This window comes from Panthera tigris, chromosome C1 (genome assembly GCF_018350195.1).
Source record: "Panthera tigris isolate Pti1 chromosome C1, P.tigris_Pti1_mat1.1, whole genome shotgun sequence".
Lineage (NCBI taxonomy): Eukaryota > Metazoa > Chordata > Mammalia > Carnivora > Felidae > Panthera > Panthera tigris.
This window is the reverse complement of record NC_056667.1, coordinates 36,392,149-36,410,208: the sequence shown is the minus strand read 5'-3', so window position 1 is coordinate 36,410,208 and position 18,060 is coordinate 36,392,149. Positions and strand designations below refer to the sequence as shown.

The following is an 18,060-nucleotide window of genomic DNA, read 5'->3' as shown; positions in this document are numbered from 1 at the left end:
CCCCAGCAGGCTCCTGATCTGGACCTGGGACTAGCTCTCAGGCACTGTGTGGTTCTGTCCAGGTTGCTGTTCCTTCGTGGGCTCAGCAAGGGGTAATAGTTCTGGACTGCCCTAGGAAAACCAGGTGGGGAGTAAGGAGGACTGGTTTGCTAGTCTGGGTTTTGCTGGCTGTAGCCTCCCTCCTTAGTGTTGTCCGTCCTGGTTCAGCAGCAATCAGATCTATGTCTGGGATATTCTGGCCTTCAGGTAAATTGGACTCCACATCAGCCAGGACCCCACCAGACTCTGGAGTCAGACAGTCTGGGCCCAAGTCAAGGCTCAGCCCTTCAGGGAAGGTTGTGGACGTGGAACAAGTCACTTGGCCTTTCTAGGCACAGTTTCTAGAGCTTGGGGGTGGTTAAGATTAAGAGATCAGATCTGTAGAGTCCCAGAGGCAAGCCAAGACCAAAATAAACAAAGTTCTTTCTAAAATCCCCAAGGCAAGGACAGGTATGGGCTTTGCCTGAGTGAGAAGGGTAGGCAGCTTGGATCCTCTGATGGGGGCTTCTGGAGGGATTCCAGAGCCTAAGAAGTGACCCTCCCATTGCCTTGGCAGTATTTCTTGTCTCTCCACCCCCACCTGGGCACAGGCTTGTTATTTTCATAGCTTTCCAGTCCACTGCCCCCACCCAGGAGGGGGTAGTTTCAGGCCAAAGTCCTCCGACATTATGGGAAGGCAGACTGGCCCAGCCCCCAGTTCCTCCCCGAGTGCCCTCTTGGTCATCCCTGTTAGGCTCCCTCCCAGGCCTGGAATCCAAATGAACGGAGAAAATAGGCATCTACCTCCACCCTTGTGACCTTTCCAGGGGCCTTCTGAGTCACCAGCCCCATAGGAATCTGAGGCCAAGTGAGGCAAGATGGGCCTGCCTCTCCAAGGATACGCGAAAAGAGTTCCAAACAGAGACATTTTAATTGGGTTATGAGTTCTGAAGAGCCTTCTACACATCCGCCTGGTGACTGCTGATTTTGCATGTGCCCATGTTTTAGGGTGCCTTTCTCTCATCCCGCAGCGGGGCTGCTGGGATCACTGAGAGCCCCGTTGGCTTGAAAGGGTGTCAAGGGTTTAAGGGACAGACTGGAAGTATGGGCAGGAGAACTGACTGCCTTAGAGGTTCTGACCCCAACCCCACCATTGGAAGGAAAACTCAGGCACAGCTGGAAGGGGGTGGTCCCAAGTCCAGAGCAGCAAGGCTGGGCCCACTCTGGCCCAAATGAAACTGTTAGATCCTGTCCTCAGCCCAAGCACTGCCGCTTGACAGTGCCAGGATGCCTCTTCCCAGTTCTTATGTGGCAGCAGCAGTGGCGGAGGCAGAAGCAGACTTACTTCAAATTGCAGTACAGATACATGGACACGATCATGGCTGACAGCTGGTGGGAAAGGAATAGGTAGAGATGAAGGATATGATCAGGGTCCTTACGCTTCAGTCTCCTGCCTCCCAGACACTCTACATGAAGCTCTGTTAGAAGTCTGTCTCCTGCAAGGCCTCCAAGATGGGTCAAGCACCCTGATCCAGTGGGGATATCCTGCCCCAACCTCCTCATGCCCCTTACCTCCAAGCCCCCAATTCCAGCTGCCACAGCACCCACAGTGACTGCGTTGGTTCGGATGTCATACAGAAGCTGATTGAAGCAGCCCTTGGGGGAGGGAAGAGAGGGGCTATAGTCAGCAGCTGCACCCCTCCCTCATTCAGCACTTTGAGGACATTAAAGCAGCCCCCAACCTTCCATACCACACCTGTACAATGTTGTCATCAGCCTTCTCCTTGGTGCAGGGTTCTGTGGCTGTGCCATTGCCATCGTCAAGGCAACAGTATGGGGGAAAGGTATGGTTCTTCATGAAGTAGGGAGAGCCCTCAAAATCCGTGTAGTTGTTAAAGCCACAGCACTTGAGCTGGAAATGAGGAGGGAAGGGTGGTCAGTGGGGCCTCGTTTTTTCTCCCCACTCCAAAATCTCCCCCAGCCCACCTTACCCCTGCCATGGTGGTGTTCCACACTTGGGTGAAGTCCTTCTGAGAACCATAGTCTTTCTTGATGGTAGGCACTACCAGCAACGTCAGGAAGTGCTCAGCCTGGATGGGGCAGGTCAATGCTTAGGGCCTGGTAGGGAAGGTGGCCATTCACAGGCCACAGCCCACTTGCAGGGTTTTTCCCGATCTTTCCCCCTTGCCCCATCCCCACTCCTCACCATGGTGGTATACACCAAGGCAACCACAGCAGCTGCAACCTCAGCGATGAAGATGATGAGGAGGATCAAGAAGAACTGAATGGGGAACAGAGGTCTGAATTTTAGAGACAGTCCCTCCTGCCTCACTTATTGTAACCCACCACCCATTAAAACAAGGCAGTTGCCCCCTCTGCTGAGGCCTCTGGAGTCCAGAGCACGGTTTGGGGATCCCCAGAGCCTGGTGTCAAGGGTGAGGGGGCCCCGGGTCTCGGTTATGGGCCTATGGAGCTGGGTTTGACACACCATCATGAGGGCACACTTGTTCTCAGTCTGAGCACCGTAGCAGCCCAGGAAACCAAGAGCAAAGAGCACAGCACCAGCTGCGATGAGGAAGTAGCCCACGTTGACAAACTGCATGGCACTGGATGACAGCGGCCCGAAGATCTTCAGGAAGGATGACCCATCGACGGACACCCAGATGCCCACTGCCAACAGGGCAACGCCACACAGCTGGGGACAGAGAGGCAGACCATAAAACAGTGTGGGCAAGCAGCTCCTTACCACGCAGCTGAGTCAGGAAGATGGGAAATGAGAAAGTTTCTCCCTTTATTGGCTAAGGAGTCTTAAAAACTCATCCTGCACGGAGGAAAATATTCTGTAGAGCCAGAAAAATGGGAGCTGGGCCACCCATAGCCAGCACCTATGCAGATATAAATGGGATCAGGGGTTCAGAAATATCTACAGGATGGGAGAAGGGCAAGACTTTTCCTCACTGCTGTCAGGGTCAAGCCACATAGCTAGGAGTGAAAACAAGCAGGTGAGGGCAGCAGGGTATCCCCGCCCCCCCCCACCCCATTTCCTTGCAGAGTGAAACGCCTCTGTCTTCTGATAGGTGAAACAGTGGGGTTGTAGCTTGAGCAGGCTCAACAGTCACCATGGCAACAGAGGTGGGGCTGAGGTTTACACCTGCTTCCAACCTTGGAGAGGGACTCTGGGAGAAGGGACACCTACCTTGAGGCCCCATTTGGCCCCTCTCCAGGATCAAACTCCAGGCCTGCCCTTCATCTAACCTAGACCTCTCTTTGCCTCACAGGAAAACTGAGGCACCAGAGGGGGAGTACAGCCAGGGTTTCTTTTAGAGGCTCTCTCTTGCTCAACCCCAAACCTCAGGGGATTCTGAGGCCCAGACTGGGCAGGAGGTACACTGTCCAGACGCCACACCTCTTAGAGCAAAGCCATCCTGATCCAGAGTATTAGTAGATGAATCAGCCTGACATCACCTTGGTGCCCAGCTATAGAAACTGAGGCTAGAACCAGGTGGCAGATTGTGGCTGGATCCCAGGCATGTTTGCCCAAGGACAGAGAGCTGGGCTCCCAGCCTACAAGGGTCAAATTTCAAGGAGGTTGAGACCTGCCCTGCCCTGCCCAGCCTGGCAAAGCCTGACCAACAGAGGCCAGAAACCAAACCGGATTTGCCTTTAACCCCCTCGGACCGGAGCCCCTACTATCTCCATATTGCTGGGATCCCTTTGCCTTCTCCAGATATATGGATAAAGGCTAGTGCCCTGAAGCTAAAAGAAGCCCAAGGCATGGACCATATTGGAGTCAGGTTATTCACCTCTAGCCCAATTTCTCCAAAAATCCATCTACACTTCCTGTCTCTACTTCCTCACTTTTCACTGACTCTAAGCCACTCTAGTGTGGCTCCAAGGTCTGTGGTGCCATGCTGTGCTAAATCTGGTGGACACTTCATGTGCCATGCCCTTCTGATCTCTCTGAGATTGTGCTCTCCTTGATTTCTTTCCACTGCTCTTTCTCTATCTGCTTCCTGGTGGCCGTTTCTCCACATAATCCTTGTAAGTTGGGTTTCTCAGAGGTCACTCTGCCTGAGTGCTCTTACCCACTCAGTGGCTTCACTGACCATTTGTGGTCACATGACTTCCAAATATCCATGTCCAGCTCCAACCAGAGCTGCAGCCCCATTGGGTATGCAGCTGCCTGTGGGACATCCCCCAGGTTGCTCATACCAGAACCACAGACATTACCTCCAAAACCTCTGTCTGCCTTGCCCCCCTTCTGCCCCTTGGCCACCATCTGAGGCCTTTGTCTTTGTCCATCTCTCCCCATCTCCACCACCATCTCCAGGGTTCATGCCTCATTACTCAGCTTCCTCAAACATGCCCTATACAATCTGTTCCTGGTTTTCTGAACAATATCCAATTTCATTGCCTCTGGGTCTTTTTGCATGCTTTACAACCTCCTCACCCAGTGCAAATTCCCAGCCTCACCTATTTCCTCCAGATAGTCTTCTCTGACCAGGGTTCAGGCCCCTCCTGTGGGCTCCCATAGCCCCTCTGCTAAGGCCAGACACAGTATGTTGCCACCGTCTGCCTATCTGCTTTGCTGGATCTGAGATCCTCAAGGGCAGAGAAAGGGCTTGCTCACCTTTCACCCCAGCACTTAGCACAGTCTTAGCACATAAATGTTTGTTGAATGAATAAAGGCTGCTTGAGGTTTGTTGAATGAATAAAGGCTGCTTGAGGCCGACTCTCTGCTCTGAGGTCTTCAGGCATTTCTCCTTTCAGCTGCCTGTCCTACAGAGGCCACTGAATTTCCTTGATCACTAGGTAAGCTTGGGCAAACCTCTCCCTCTCACTGGGCCCCCAGTCCCTATAAAAGGGGACAATCGCTCCTGTTAGCCTACACTGCCCTGCGCTAAATCTGGGCTGAAGCTTCCTGGAAGGGAGGACCTTCTCCTACGCTTCTCCTCCCCAACTTGTGTAGCAGCCAGGCTGCTCCTGAGACCAGGACTTGGCATTTGGGGAGAATTCTGCACCCTATCATAATGGGAAATTTGCACCACAGAGTCTGGACACAGCAGTGTCCTATTTCCCAGCTTGGGCTCTGCTTAGGTTGTGACCCACTCTTATAGGGAGCCCCGAAGAGCCCACAACCCCCATACTTACAAAGATGAGGAAATTGAAGAGGGTCATCATGGTTTTAATGAAGCTGAAGCACTGCATGGTGGCTCCTGAGAGGCAGACAAGTGTGAGTTAGGAATTAGTGCCACGTGCCTCTACTGGCCCCTGGACTGGCTCTGCCATTTGGACCCTGACATAGCAGACTCCAGCATCCAGGACCCATAAATCACCAAAATTCCCCTGAATCTAGACTCTGACACCTCAGGACTTTTCCCAAATCCTCCTGACACCCCTACCTCTTTGTACTGCCCCAGACCTCTACCAGCACCTGACATTCTGAGATACTAACACCCCAGGTTTCCCCGCTGGCGCCCCAAACCTAGCCCCCACACTACAGATTACTTCATGCCCTTCCTTGGCACCACTATGTCCTGGACCTCTCTCCCAACCCAGCCCTAGACTCTTTCCGGACCCTCTCCATTGGCCTCCCAGCTTCCCAAACCTGTTTACAGGTTGATTTCACTTTATAGGATAATCCCTATCCTATACCATCACCTGTTCAGGGCTCTTGGTAGTGAGTTCTGAAAGAAGAATCTGCTGAGGCTCCAGAGGGGACAGGCAACTCCAGGGAATTGCCACTTGAGTGGGCAGGCAGTGAGAAGGGGCTGGCTCTCACACACCACTGCTCACCTGTAGGCGGGGCAGGGCTTTTCAAGGCCTCCTCCTCTGCTTGCCTTCCCGTCTGCCCCACCCAGCAGTCACTCAGCCTCCTCTTGCCCTGCTGACCCCTGCTGCCTGGAGATCTGTCCCCACAGCCACTGGAGCAGCGGGCCTCGTCGGCCTGGCAACACCAACCGCAGCAACACCTTTCCTGATCTGAAGAAGGAAGAGAAATCTGAGGGTAAACAAGCAGCTCACAGAATTTCTGGGTGCCCTCCACCACCACCGGGCACATATGCTTCTTAGCCCTCATCTGCTGATACATTCATACACCCTGTGTGCTCACAGGCACGCACACCTCTGCCCAAGCTGCCATTTGTATACACACACAGAGATATGTACATAAACACCTACTAGCTCTCGTGAGCGTGCACACAAACACATGCAAACACACATACTCTGACCTATGTGTGGACGGATCCCAGCAACTAAGAAACAACAAAGCAACATCTGAGGTACATTCTTAAAGTCTCTCTGTGTTTCTTTGTCTCTGTTTCTCACACACACACACACACTCAAGCACATCTATACTTTCAAGGAAATGGCCAAGGTTTAGTAGCTTCTGTCCCCTCTTCTGAGCAGCAAATGACTCCTAGTCCTTTTCCCTCTGCAAAATCTCAATTTCCCCATCTTTCTCCTCCCTTCTTTCCTTCTTACTCGGCTCCCTTCCCATCCTTTCTCTTGCTCCCCCGCCCTCCGCTGCGATCCAGTATTCTAAGCAATCTGCGTTAAGCACCCTTTTCTTTTCTGCCAGCAGGTGGCACCGTGGTCCCACAAAAACATCACCCCAATTTGAAGGCTCAGCAATCCCGTTCTACAAAAATCCCTCAGGGTTTAATTTGAACTCCTGCCTGCCTCTTTCCGCTGCTGGTCCTACTTTCCACTCTAATGCTGCCGCCCGACATTGAGGTGCTGGGGAAGTTCTGGCCTTGGAATCACTCAGACCAGGTACTCCAATGCTGGTTCTACTGCTTCTTAGCTGTGCAACCCCAGGGGCATTTCTTAGACTCGTTTATTTTTCTTTTTATTTTTAAAATGTATCTTGAGAGAGAGAGAGGGAGAGGGAAAGCATGGGAGAGGAGCAAAGAGAGAATCACAGGTAGGTTCCATGCTATCAGCGCAGAGCCAGACACGGGGCTTAATACTGTGAGACCATGATCTGAGCCGAAATCAAGAGGTAGACACTTGACCTACTGAGCCACCCAGGCGCCCCTTCTTAGACTCAGTTTCAAGCCTCTGTGTCCTGGTCTGTATAACAGAATAGTTATATAGAGTTTTAAAATAAGATTTTCTCACCACTCTGGGACAAATGAGAATGACCACAGAGTGGGAGGTCAGAGTGGGAAGAATCATCACCAGAGGGGGTATGAGTTGGATGAAGTGGACTTTTAAAATTTTTTTAAAAATTTGAATATAGTTGACACTTTGTTTTGTTTTTTTATAATGGGAAGAGGCAGTGAAGAAACAGGGGAGAGAGGAGGGCTGATGACACTAATAGTTGTGTAGATCGTGTTTTAAATGCATTACATATATAGTCTTTTTTCCCCTCTTCACAACCATTCTATGAGATAGATTCTCTTTTATCCCCTTTTTAAATACGGGGAAACAGAGGCACAGGAAGGTTAGGCACTTGCCATGATCACACAGCTCATAAGTGGCAGAGCCAGGATTCAACCCTAGTCAGCCTGGTGCCAGAGTCTGTATCTTAACCACCAAGCAGACTGTCTATATTGATAGAATCTCTGAGAAGGCAGGAAGCTGACATCCAGAAAGAGCAGAGGAAGAGGCCTTGGTCTGGGACTTGAGGAAGAAGGCCAAGGGCAAAGTGGGTTTATGGGTGTAGTGGCTAGAAGTTGATGGGAGAAAGGTCCATTTTCTAAGACTGAGGATAGCAAGAGAAGAGGCTAGAGGGGGAGTAGGTAGGTGTGAGGCTGTATAGGGTGGTGCTGAGGACCCTAAAATCTGCTGGCAGGCTCCTGCAGGAACAGAGAAACAGCAGAGGCTGGGAAGGAGGACTAGAGGTGAAATAGGAGGGAAAGAGATTGTGGAGGGAGAAAGAACAAGTCCATAGTCCCACAACAACTCAGTGCAAGGCCTGGCAGAACCATTGACAACACTGTCACCTACAAGAAAGGAAATAAACCCCGGGTTGACGCAACTTACATCCCCTGGGGACCTAGCTGTTCCTCCACCTGCACTGATTATCCACATGGCTTTCTCTTCCCACTCAAGAAGAATCGGGGCCATGTCACCTCCATCTACATCCCCAGAGCCCAGCACATATGAAGTTGTTAGTGAACATCTCCTGGATGATTAAATGAATAAATGAGTGCAGAACAGCAAGAGTTAACTGTCTGGGCTTTGGGCCCTAGAGCCATCATGGATTTGAACCCCTCCCTGTCTCTAATTGTGTGACCTCACCTAACTGAGCCTCAGTTTCCTTATACAGTCAATCCTCATTATTCATGGCTTCCATATCTGTGAATTTGCCTACTGACTAAAATTCATCTGTAACCCCAAACCAATACTCGTGTCACTTTGGTGGTCATTCATGGACATTTGTAAAAATTTTGAGCTGCCTCATTCTCTTGTTCTCAGCTGAGGTTGAACAAGAGGATACTCTACCTTCTTGTTTCACCTCTTATAATATAAACACATGTTCTTCTTGTGGGCTATTTAGTGTCACATTCTATGCATTTCTGTGTTTTGTTGATGATTTTGCCATTTATCAAATAATGCTGAAGTGTTGTCTAGTGTTGCTAAGCACAAGAAGCCTGTGATGTGCCTTACAGAGGACATATGATATGTCATCCAGGTACAAGCTATAGTGGTGTTGGCTATGAGTTCAATGTTAATGATTCAACAGTATATTTTAAATTAGGTACCTTTTTTTTTTAAGTTTATTTATTTATTTTGAGAGAGAGAGTGCGCACAAGCTGGGGTGGGGCAGAGAGAGGGAAAGACAGAATCCCAAGCAGGCTCTGAACCATCAGCGCAGAGCCCAATGTGGGGGCTTGAACTCACAAAGTGAGATCATGACCCGAGCGGAGCTCAAGAGTCGGGACACTTAACCGACTGTGCCACCCAGGCACCCCTGAATTAGGTGTCTTTAAACAGAAACACATAAAACAAGGTCATGTTCTGATTGATCAGTTGACGAAAAAATTGTGACCAGAGACTGGTAGGAATCTAACCCTGTAGATGCATTGGCTCAATTTACTAATGCACTATTTGTGGTGACGACTTTATTAACTACTATGAATAATGAGAATCGACTGTATATGAAATAGGAATAATGATAGAGTTTAAACTTTGTGGGATTAAAGAGATAGTGTTTGTAAAGTAGTCAGTACTGTTTGACACACAGTAAATGCTTAATAAATATTGTTAATATTGTTAATGCGGATAAATGAGAAAGTGAGGGAGTAATTTTCCCCTACTCAGAGTTCCTTTTCCCTAGGGGCCAAGCTGAGGTTTTCTGGCCCTTGGGCTGGACCTGTGGAGAGAATTGTGAGGAAGTCTGACCCATGGGGATGGGCTGGGGACCAGGACCTATAATAAAGAGCACCACCCTTATGCAGAGTCTATGTCATAGAGGCCCCAGCTGCCCTGGCCAGTAGTGCCCTCAGGCACACTACAGAAGCTCCCTGTGCCCATGGGCCCTTCTCAGCTTGCCCGTGCCCCTCGGCCCCGGGGCTTAAGATTCCGCTACCGCAGGCCAGGGATGGGCTGGCCTAGGCCTCGATTTCCCAGGATGTTCAAGTGTAGCCGTAGAAGGTATCGGCAGAAACCCCAAGGCAGAACTCCTACCACTGCAGCCACCAATTTTGCCACCCTGGCCACAGATATCAACAACACTCACACCGTCACCACCACCAGTGTGTGGATCCTTCCACCACCAGGTTAGCCAAGGGCCCTGAGGCAGGGTGGGGGGGTTGGCAAAATAGAGCCATTAGTTTTCCCCCACTTTAGCCCCGCATAGGCATTCTAGGAGGCACACTCTGTGAGAAATACCACCCCAAAAGTATGGTGGGGTCTTGATAGTAGACATCCTAAAGGCTCAGAGCCTTAATGGAGGGCATATTGACTAAAAGCAGAGGGCTTGGGAGACTGTGAATCTAAGAGCAGTAGAGCTTCCAGAACTGCTGTCTTCCTCACACTCTTCCCTTTCCTTCTTCTCCTTAGTTCTCAGACACCTCTGTCAACCTGGCAGCTTTCTGATCTTCTAGAAATGTCCAGAAACTAGTCCAGAAGCTTGGCTGTCTCCGGACCTGCATCTCCTAAGGGCCCTGGGTGGTTAACAGCAGACAAATACAATCAATTCTGCTCCAACTGCCTTACTCCATTCCAAGGTGTTTCCAGATAAATATGCATCAGGGTATGAGGGCAGGGTTGGGGCTGAATGCTCCCAGGGGCGGGCTTTAGTGACAACAGCAGGGATCACAGTTAGGCAATGGAAGGACAGGACAAGGTCGGCAACACACACCATTTCTCCATCTTTGGCCTCAGCTTTTGATCTGCCCTGGGAGGTAGGGATCCTTCCTGCACTGCACAGGGAAAAGGGTCTCCATAGACATCTTGGAAGTTATAGGGAGCCAGATCCTTGAGGAGGGAGGTAGAGGCACAGATCAGAAAGAGATAGGATGAAAGAGATTTCACTACTTGAGTGTAACTCCACGAGTGCTTGAATGTGAGATGTTATGTGGCTCTGTGCCTATGATGGCCAGTGTGCAGAAGTAGCTGTTGGTGTGTGTGTCTGAGTGTGTGTGGAGATGGGAGTCTGAGCAGACATGTGGCTGAGTGTGCCTCTGCAATAGATTGTGACTTTGTGGCCGGCTGTGTGTCGAGGGTAAGGCTACTGGTGTGCCAGACAGAGGCTTCAGCTAAGAGGAATGAAGGTCAGGAGAGAGGGTGAGGGGCAGCCTGAAGGAGGAGAGGGTTCCTTCTGAGGAGGACTGGTCACCGTCAGCCCCCTAGCTGTTCCCCGAGGCCAGTGTTTTCCAGGACTGTCAGCTGAGCTGCGGTGGTTAGGGGTGGGGCAAGACTGAGTTTGAGTCCAGAAAGGGGGAGGGTGTTAAGCACTCTGGCCTGGGGATTTTCCATTTGGATTTCTGAGTGTGTGCCCATGTGTCATCAGGTGTAGCTGCATTTCTGTGGGGTGTATCTCCATGGAATTGTGTCTCAGTGGTGGGAAACGTTGTGAGGGACTCGGTCTCTGAGGTGTCACTTTATGCCTGGGTGTGTGTCCAGGGCTCCCTTCCCTGCGGGGTGGGGGTGAGAGTGAAGTCTGAGAGCTTTGGCCTGGCCTCCTGGGGTTTAAGAAGCCTGTGAGGAAAAAATGAACTGTGTCTGTGTCCTTCCACTCTAAGGCTTGCCGGAGACTGGGACCCTGAGAGGAGGAAGCGGCAGAGAATTCACTGACACATCATGCCCAGACAGTGCTGGCTGGGGTGGGGGGAAGGGGGAGGCAGCAAGGTGGCTGGGCTAGTGCCCAAGATCCACAGAGGGGCCCACACATATAAAGACACATGCCACAGTCCATGAACATATGCAGACATGTAAATATAAGTAGACTCACAGACACACAAAGCAACAAACACAGGTGCATGCAAGTACATACTTATAAACAGAGATAAACACTGACACTAATGCACATGGCCCTCCCCACATGGCATATGTAACAGCACATACACATGCCTACAAATGAACACACAGACATGCATGCATCTGGACAAGCACATAAGCATATAGATAGAAACATGCAATCACACTCATGCAAACCCAGGCACACATAGACACCTGCACACGTGCAGACACACTCACCAGACTTCCCTGCCCCTGCAGCCCAGGAACCCAGAAACTTCCCTCCCCTAGCAGAGTGTGTGTGTGTGTGTGTGTGTGTGTGTGTATGTGTGTGTGTGTGTGTATGTCCACACTTGTGTCTGTGTGTATCTGTGTCTGTGAGGATGTGTGTGTGTGTGTGAGTGAGGGGGGTGCTGAGCTGTGGGAACCTGATGACATCATCTCTTCTGGCTATTTTTAGCTCCCTCTGCAATGACGGGCTTCTCCTCGGCCCCTCCCCCTCCAGGCTCCCAGAGGCAGCTGCAGCCAGAGGGCACCCACCACTCCAGTCTAGGTGACCCCTAGATGACTGGGTACAGCTCACTCATTCCCACCCCAGCAGGGCTCCCTGGAGGTTGAGAACCCCAGAGGAAGAGGCCTGGGCCATGTGGCAGCCTGGAGCAGGAGCCTGGTTAGGTGAGCACACCCGGCTGGTCTCCAGCCCCTAGGGTGCCTCTGCTTCTGCTTTTCAGTCTGAAACTCTGTCTCAGGCAGTAGTGCCTGCCATGTGCCAGGGAGGGTGCCAAGTTCTGGAGATAGAGCAGTGTGCAAGACAGCAGGAGTTCTTCCTGGTGGGTGTTACAGCTCGGTGGGAGACAGACATTAAACAGACCACACAGGCACGGCACCAAACTGTGGCAAGAACTCTGAACATTAGTAACAAGGGGACTCAGTCCGGGATGATGGATGTTCTCTGTCTCTTTCTGTCTCATGAGATAGCCTGAGGACACCAGAGGGGCACCCTCCTTTACCTTGCACCTTCTACCCCAAAAGCACACTCCAGAACAGAGCTTCCTTCTCACACCCCAGGCTGTGCTTCCAACATTGCACCAACCCACCACCCAAGTGGGGAGCCACTGTTATTCACAGCCCCTTTGTTCTGGAGCCTCCTCACAGTTGATCCCTGGGAGTCAAGCCAGTCCTTAGTCCTCCATCTGCAGATGAGAAAACTGAAACAGAGAGGGGCAGTGCTGGATCACACCTCCTGGTGCTGGGCAGGGGAGACTGCTGGCTGACAGAGGAGGAAGTGGTGGTGGCACAGCTCCGAGTAAGAGCAAGTGGTGGGGGCAGAAGGGCAGGAGGAAGAGGACAGTGGCCTGAGGGGTCCCGGCCCAGAGAAGGCTTCCCGCTCCAGCCAGCTTCTGGGCAGCCACCGGAAAATCGGGTTTGGCAGCTTCAGCCAAGCGCCTGGGGGCTGGAGGAGGGGTCCAGACAGCTCTGGGGAGGCTGCCTGGGGGCGGGCCCGTCCTCCATCCCAGAGTCCGGCCAAGCTGTCCTGTTGTGGGAGCATTTTGTAAAACTGGGACCTTTTGGAGTGTTGGGAGAACAGCTCTGGGCTGCAAGCTGAAGCTCAGAATTCCAGTCCTTGCTCTGTCCCAAACCCTAGTGTGATCCTTGGAAAGTCCTGTCCCCTTTCTTGGCCTCAGGTGGCCCTCCCAGGAAGGACCCCTGGAGGATCAGTTTCCCCATCCCCAATTTCTGCCCTCTGGGTTTTCCTGGGAGTCTGAGTCAGACACAGAAACACAAAGTCAATGGGTAGGGACCAGACCAGACCACTCCCAGGGCGCCAGGCTGGAGGTCCCTTGTCACCAATGGGTCAATGGCAGGAAGCCCAGCTCCAGCCTTACAATGCAATACCGGTCACCCCACCCTGACCAGTACCCTCACCCACACCCCCACTTCCGTCCTCTGTTCCTTCCTCACCTTCGGAGAAAGCTACAGGGCTCCCTGGGGAATCTCCCATACCTACTTCATTGGCTACCTGCCCTGCCCTGTACTCAGCCCTCCCTCCCCCTCTGCCCATTTGACCGGGCCAGCCTCCCAGTTAACTTTCTTTCCCGGATCCTGGGGCGGGGCAGGCCAGGGAGGAAAGGAAGCTGGGTGGAAGGGCTGCAAAGGAGCCTGCTTTTCCTGCTACACTCAAATACTTGCAGCCCAAATGACTTGGGGGGAGGGAGGTGGACTGAATGCTGGGCTGCCCTGAAGCCCCAGGGGAAGTGGGAATGTTACCTTTACCTATCTAATCATCTTCCCTGCCTTCAGTGAATTCAGAGGAGGGAGCCCAGAACTGAGACTTCCATCCTGTGGAAAACAAACACAGAAACCCAGGACAAGTGAATCCTGGTTATTGTCACTAAGTCAATGACAAATTCATGAAACACAAAAAAACATAAAATTCTAAATGCATAGAATCCAGAGTCATGGAATCTTAGCATCACAGAATTCTAGCATGGTGAAATCTGAGTTACAGAATCAGGAATATAGAATTCTGGCATCACTGACTCCCAGATCACAAGTTTAGAGTATCCTTGAATTAGAAGTCTTGAGAAATCAATTAGTGAAATCCTTACCTTCAGGTGAATGTCTAAACTAGAGGATTCCCGGGTACCTGAGTGGCTCAGTCCATTAAGCCTCTGACTCTTGATTTCAGCTCAGGTCATGATCTCTCAGTTTGTGGGTTTGAGTCCCACATGGGGCTCTGTGCTGATGTGCAGAGCCTGCTTGGGATTCGCTCTCTCTCCCTCTATCTGCCCATTCTCTCTCTCTCTCTCTCTCTCAAAATAAATGAACTTAAAAAATAAATAAATAAACTAGAGGTTCCCCCATTGGGGATGGGCAAAGGAGTTCACACATGAACACTAAGAAGGAGGCGGAGAGCTCAGGACATATGAGCTTAGGATAAGTTAAGAAGCCTGTAATAAGCCAGACAGAACAGACAACTTCCAAGAGGACATATCTTGGTTCCTGACGATGAGGGGGGTGGGGTGGCAGGAGGGGGAGAAAGAGAGGGGAACTAAAAGAAGAAGAAGCAGAAGAAGCAGAAGAAGAAGAAGAAGAAGAAGAAGAAGAAGAAGAAGAAGAAGAAGAAAACCTAGCCTAGAGAAAAAATTATCAAGTCGCAAGTACACCAGCCACAATTCCTCCGATTTCTCCAGAGTGGGAATAACACCAGCCCCAAGACATTTTCAAAGGTTAGTAATGGAATGGCAAGCCACGTCTGACTTTTTTGGGAAGAAAAGTACTAAGTAGAAAATATTTCATATACCACAATTTCTTGGAGCTGCTGGGAAGAGCAGACTCTCCAAAGAAGATGCTGACCCGTGAACAAGATCATGCTGTGGGGTAGGTGGGGTGCAGAGCCCCTAGCAAGGCCTTGGTAAGGGACCTTGTGGAGGGCATCTGCCTGGGGTGGTGCTGGGAGAAGTATCTCCGAAGAAGGAGCCAAAGATGAGGCAGCACTTGGTATGGGGACTCTTGTCAGTATGGGAACTCAGTAAACAACAGGGATATTTACCTAGCATTTCTGGGAAACTACTGCAAACTCAGGAACCCAGAAGGAGCAGTTCCAGAGAGAGGCAAATGCCAAGCCCTTCTGGGCATGGGAAACAGGGCAATGTCAGTTGGAGACCCTCTTGTTCGGCTGTCAGTCCTTGGATTCAGCTCAATACCTCAGCCCCGACCTCAGCCCCGACCTCGGCCCACATCCCCATTTGCCTCCCTCTCCCTGCTTGCCTGCCATTCTACCTACCTCCATCTGCTATATGACCTTTGGCAAATTGTGTCCCTCAAACATCCTTTGCTTTCTTTTGAAGTCTATAATTGAGTCCTATGCACAGGTTTTATTATTTCATAGTCCTGGTTTTGTCCAGATCAGTTCCATTTTAGACGTCTGCATTCCCAGCTTCCAGAGAAAGGGTCAGGCAGCTTCAGGGAAAATGGAGGGAATAGGGAATATAAATAATACTTACATTTGCCATCCTACATATGTCAGTTCCTATGACAGGTGTTTTATAAATCTTATAGGATGCTCACAACCACTGTGTATATAAATCATTGCTGCCATTTTATAGATGAAGGAACTGAGGCTCGAAGAAGATAAATAACATGCCTAAGGTCATTCAGCTAGGGAGGACTGGAAACTCAGCTAGGTCTGTCCTAATTTGAGGGCTGTGTTTTCAGATTAGCATTAATCCATGTGGCTTCAACGGGTAAAGTGAAGGTAATCCATGTGGCTGACCCCGAATTTAAGGAGTTCCTTTTAAGGAAGTGTGCAATAGGGGCTGACAGCCTGTGCTATGAGAGAGCTGAACTGAGTCTCCTCTTGGGGACTCTGGGTGTTCTCAACTCAGATTGGAGAGAGCTGGGGTGGGGTGGGTGTGTAGGGGGTTGGAGTGGAGAGTAGGGTGGTCCTGGGCTGGTCTTCAGGGGGTTAAGGGACTGCTGCCACTGTTCCTGGAGATAGTGTGTATCGGTTGGAGAGGGGCTGTGAATGGGGGGGTTCTTCACTTTCTGGGATGGCCTAACCAACCCCACACCCCCACCCCCACTACACACCCCCACCCCTGCTGGCACTGGTTGTCAGGCCCCTGGAAACTTGGGGGCAGGGGACTTTCCAGCTGGGTTAGCATCATGGTGTGTTGTCACTAGACTCACCTCCTTGAAGTTCCTAGAAACTTTTGGATTCCTAAGCTTCATCAACCTTGCACAGTTGCCTCTGTTTTTTTGTTTTTGTTTTGTTTTGTTTTTTTTTTAAGAGAGAGAGGGCACAAGTGAGCCAGGGACGGAGAGAGAGGGAGAGAGAGAGAAGTGTAGCTCTTGTTCACTCGATGCAGGCCTCAAACTCACGAACTATGAGATCACGAACTGAACCAAGGGCTGATGCTTAACTCTCTGAGTCACCCAGGGGCTCCTACAGTTGCCTCTGTTAACTGACTCAAGTGGAAGTGGAAGAATTTCAAATGGAACCCTGACCCCTGCCCTTCCCAATATTGGTCATTATATGAGGCTTGGGGATCCAGGAAGTCACTGGCTCACAGGGTCAGAGCTGGAGGCAACCCTGGGGACGGTTTCATCCAAATCCTTCACTGTAAGGGTGAGGGAGGAGTTTGAAGTTCATTAAGGGAGAGGACTTGCCAAAGATCACACAGCAGCCAGTGCTGTCCCCACCAAGTCCCAGACACTCCCATTGGCACTGAGGACACAGTTGAATCGGTCCTGACTCTTTTTCTTGAAAACTTGCAGTCTAACAGAGAAAACAGGCTTGGTAGATACACCAAGAGAAGTGTCAGGGCTAAAAGAGAAGTCCAGACTTTGTACACTGGGGGCCTAGAGAGGCAGGGGCACTGACCCTTAGGCTTCAGTGAAGATCTTTAGGTGGTTTTAGAGCTGGGCTTAAAGAGGGAGCAATATTTTAGCTGATAAAAAGGGGTAAAAGACTTTGTGGCTGAGAGACAGCATGAGCAGCCTCACAGAAAGACATGAATGAGTTGCCCTGCAAAGACTGGCCATGTGGGTGGAGTGGAAGTCTGATGGCCTATAGTCTAAGCCAAGGCTAGGACCTGAGGTCAGGACTGTCTGCTCTATGAGCACACAGTAGTTACAGAGGTTCAGGCCACCGGGATACAAGGGCTCCCGCGGCGGTAGGGGGATCTCAGAAGACCACGGCTGGGAGAGTCTTAGCAGTATGGGTGGGGATTGCTAGGCTCTCCCACCAGTCCGGGCCGCGCTGTTTCCTTTCATCCAAGTTACACACATGCACAGAAAACCTCTGTCCCCACTTCCTTCCACGAGGACCCAAGCCCAGGCTGAGGTCCAGCCCAGCCAAGGAGAGGAGATTACTCCCCACTAGCTGGCTTCCTGCCCCAGCTTTCGCGGCCAGGGCACACACCTCTTCCCTTTAAGCAGCTTCCCTCCCACTCCCCACTGCTCCTAAACCCGCCACTGGGCCGGGACAGGTCGGGGACGTCCTCCGCTTTGGAACTTCGGTGGCAGCGAGCCCTCCCCTGCTGATGTGATGCAAATCCGCTCCGGATTTATTCTCAGGCGTCCTTTCCGTCAAGTGCGACGCACCCGGCGCCAGCACTTGTCTGGAAGTGCCTGCCTCCTCCGGCCCTGACCCAAGGGCGCCAGGGCCTTGAACTGGGTGGGGGACGGGGCCGGTAGTTTCCCAGTTAGCAGCTTCCGCGGTTGCAGCCGGGGACGCGGTGGGAGCCCGGGAGTTGGGCTGCTGAGGCAGCCAGGGGCCTGGGGGCGGGGCTGTAATTAACCGAGCCGGGTGCCTCGGGTGCGCTGAGTGGGCAGCCGGAAGCCGCGGTGCGGAAGACCCGAGGCGTAGGAGTGTGGGGGTGGGGGGCACCTGGGGCGGGCGGGACCGTGGCCTCGAGGTCCGGGCCTGAGGTTTGGGTACAGAGGTGAGAAGGTGTGGGGCTGGAGAGCGTGGGGGTGGAGCGAGGGGGAATCCCGGGCCTTGGGAGGGGCCGCCCCAAGCCTGAGCGCCGCTCGTCACCTCGCCTGGTCTCTGGACTCTGGTTTGTGTACAGATGTGGTCTGTGCACTAAGAACCAATTCGACCCGTCCCTGTCCTCATCTCGCCGG

At 51.7% G+C, this 18,060-nt stretch overlaps 2 protein-coding genes across 2 annotated transcripts; one reads left to right on the top strand and one right to left on the bottom strand.

Annotated features, from left to right (window-relative positions):
* Window positions 1-930: 930 nt before the first annotated feature.
* Window positions 931-5,933, bottom strand: TSPAN1 (tetraspanin 1). The gene is made up of 8 exons (XM_015535346.2): window positions 5,680-5,933; window positions 5,170-5,234; window positions 2,507-2,713; window positions 2,225-2,299; window positions 2,010-2,108; window positions 1,775-1,930; window positions 1,591-1,674; window positions 931-1,407 (listed from the first exon to the last, which is right to left on the bottom strand). Exons 2-8 carry the CDS (start codon window positions 5,224-5,226, stop codon window positions 1,360-1,362), a joined length of 726 nt encoding a protein of 241 aa, XP_015390832.1. The 5' UTR covers window positions 5,227-5,234; window positions 5,680-5,933; the 3' UTR covers window positions 931-1,359.
* Window positions 5,934-9,442: 3,509 nt separating this feature from the next.
* Window positions 9,443-10,176, top strand: P3R3URF (PIK3R3 upstream open reading frame). The gene is made up of 2 exons (XM_042996976.1): window positions 9,443-9,746; window positions 10,030-10,176. Exons 1-2 carry the CDS (start codon window positions 9,500-9,502, stop codon window positions 10,071-10,073), a joined length of 291 nt encoding a protein of 96 aa, XP_042852910.1. The 5' UTR covers window positions 9,443-9,499; the 3' UTR covers window positions 10,074-10,176.
* The last annotated feature ends 7,884 nt before the right edge of the window (window positions 10,177-18,060 follow it).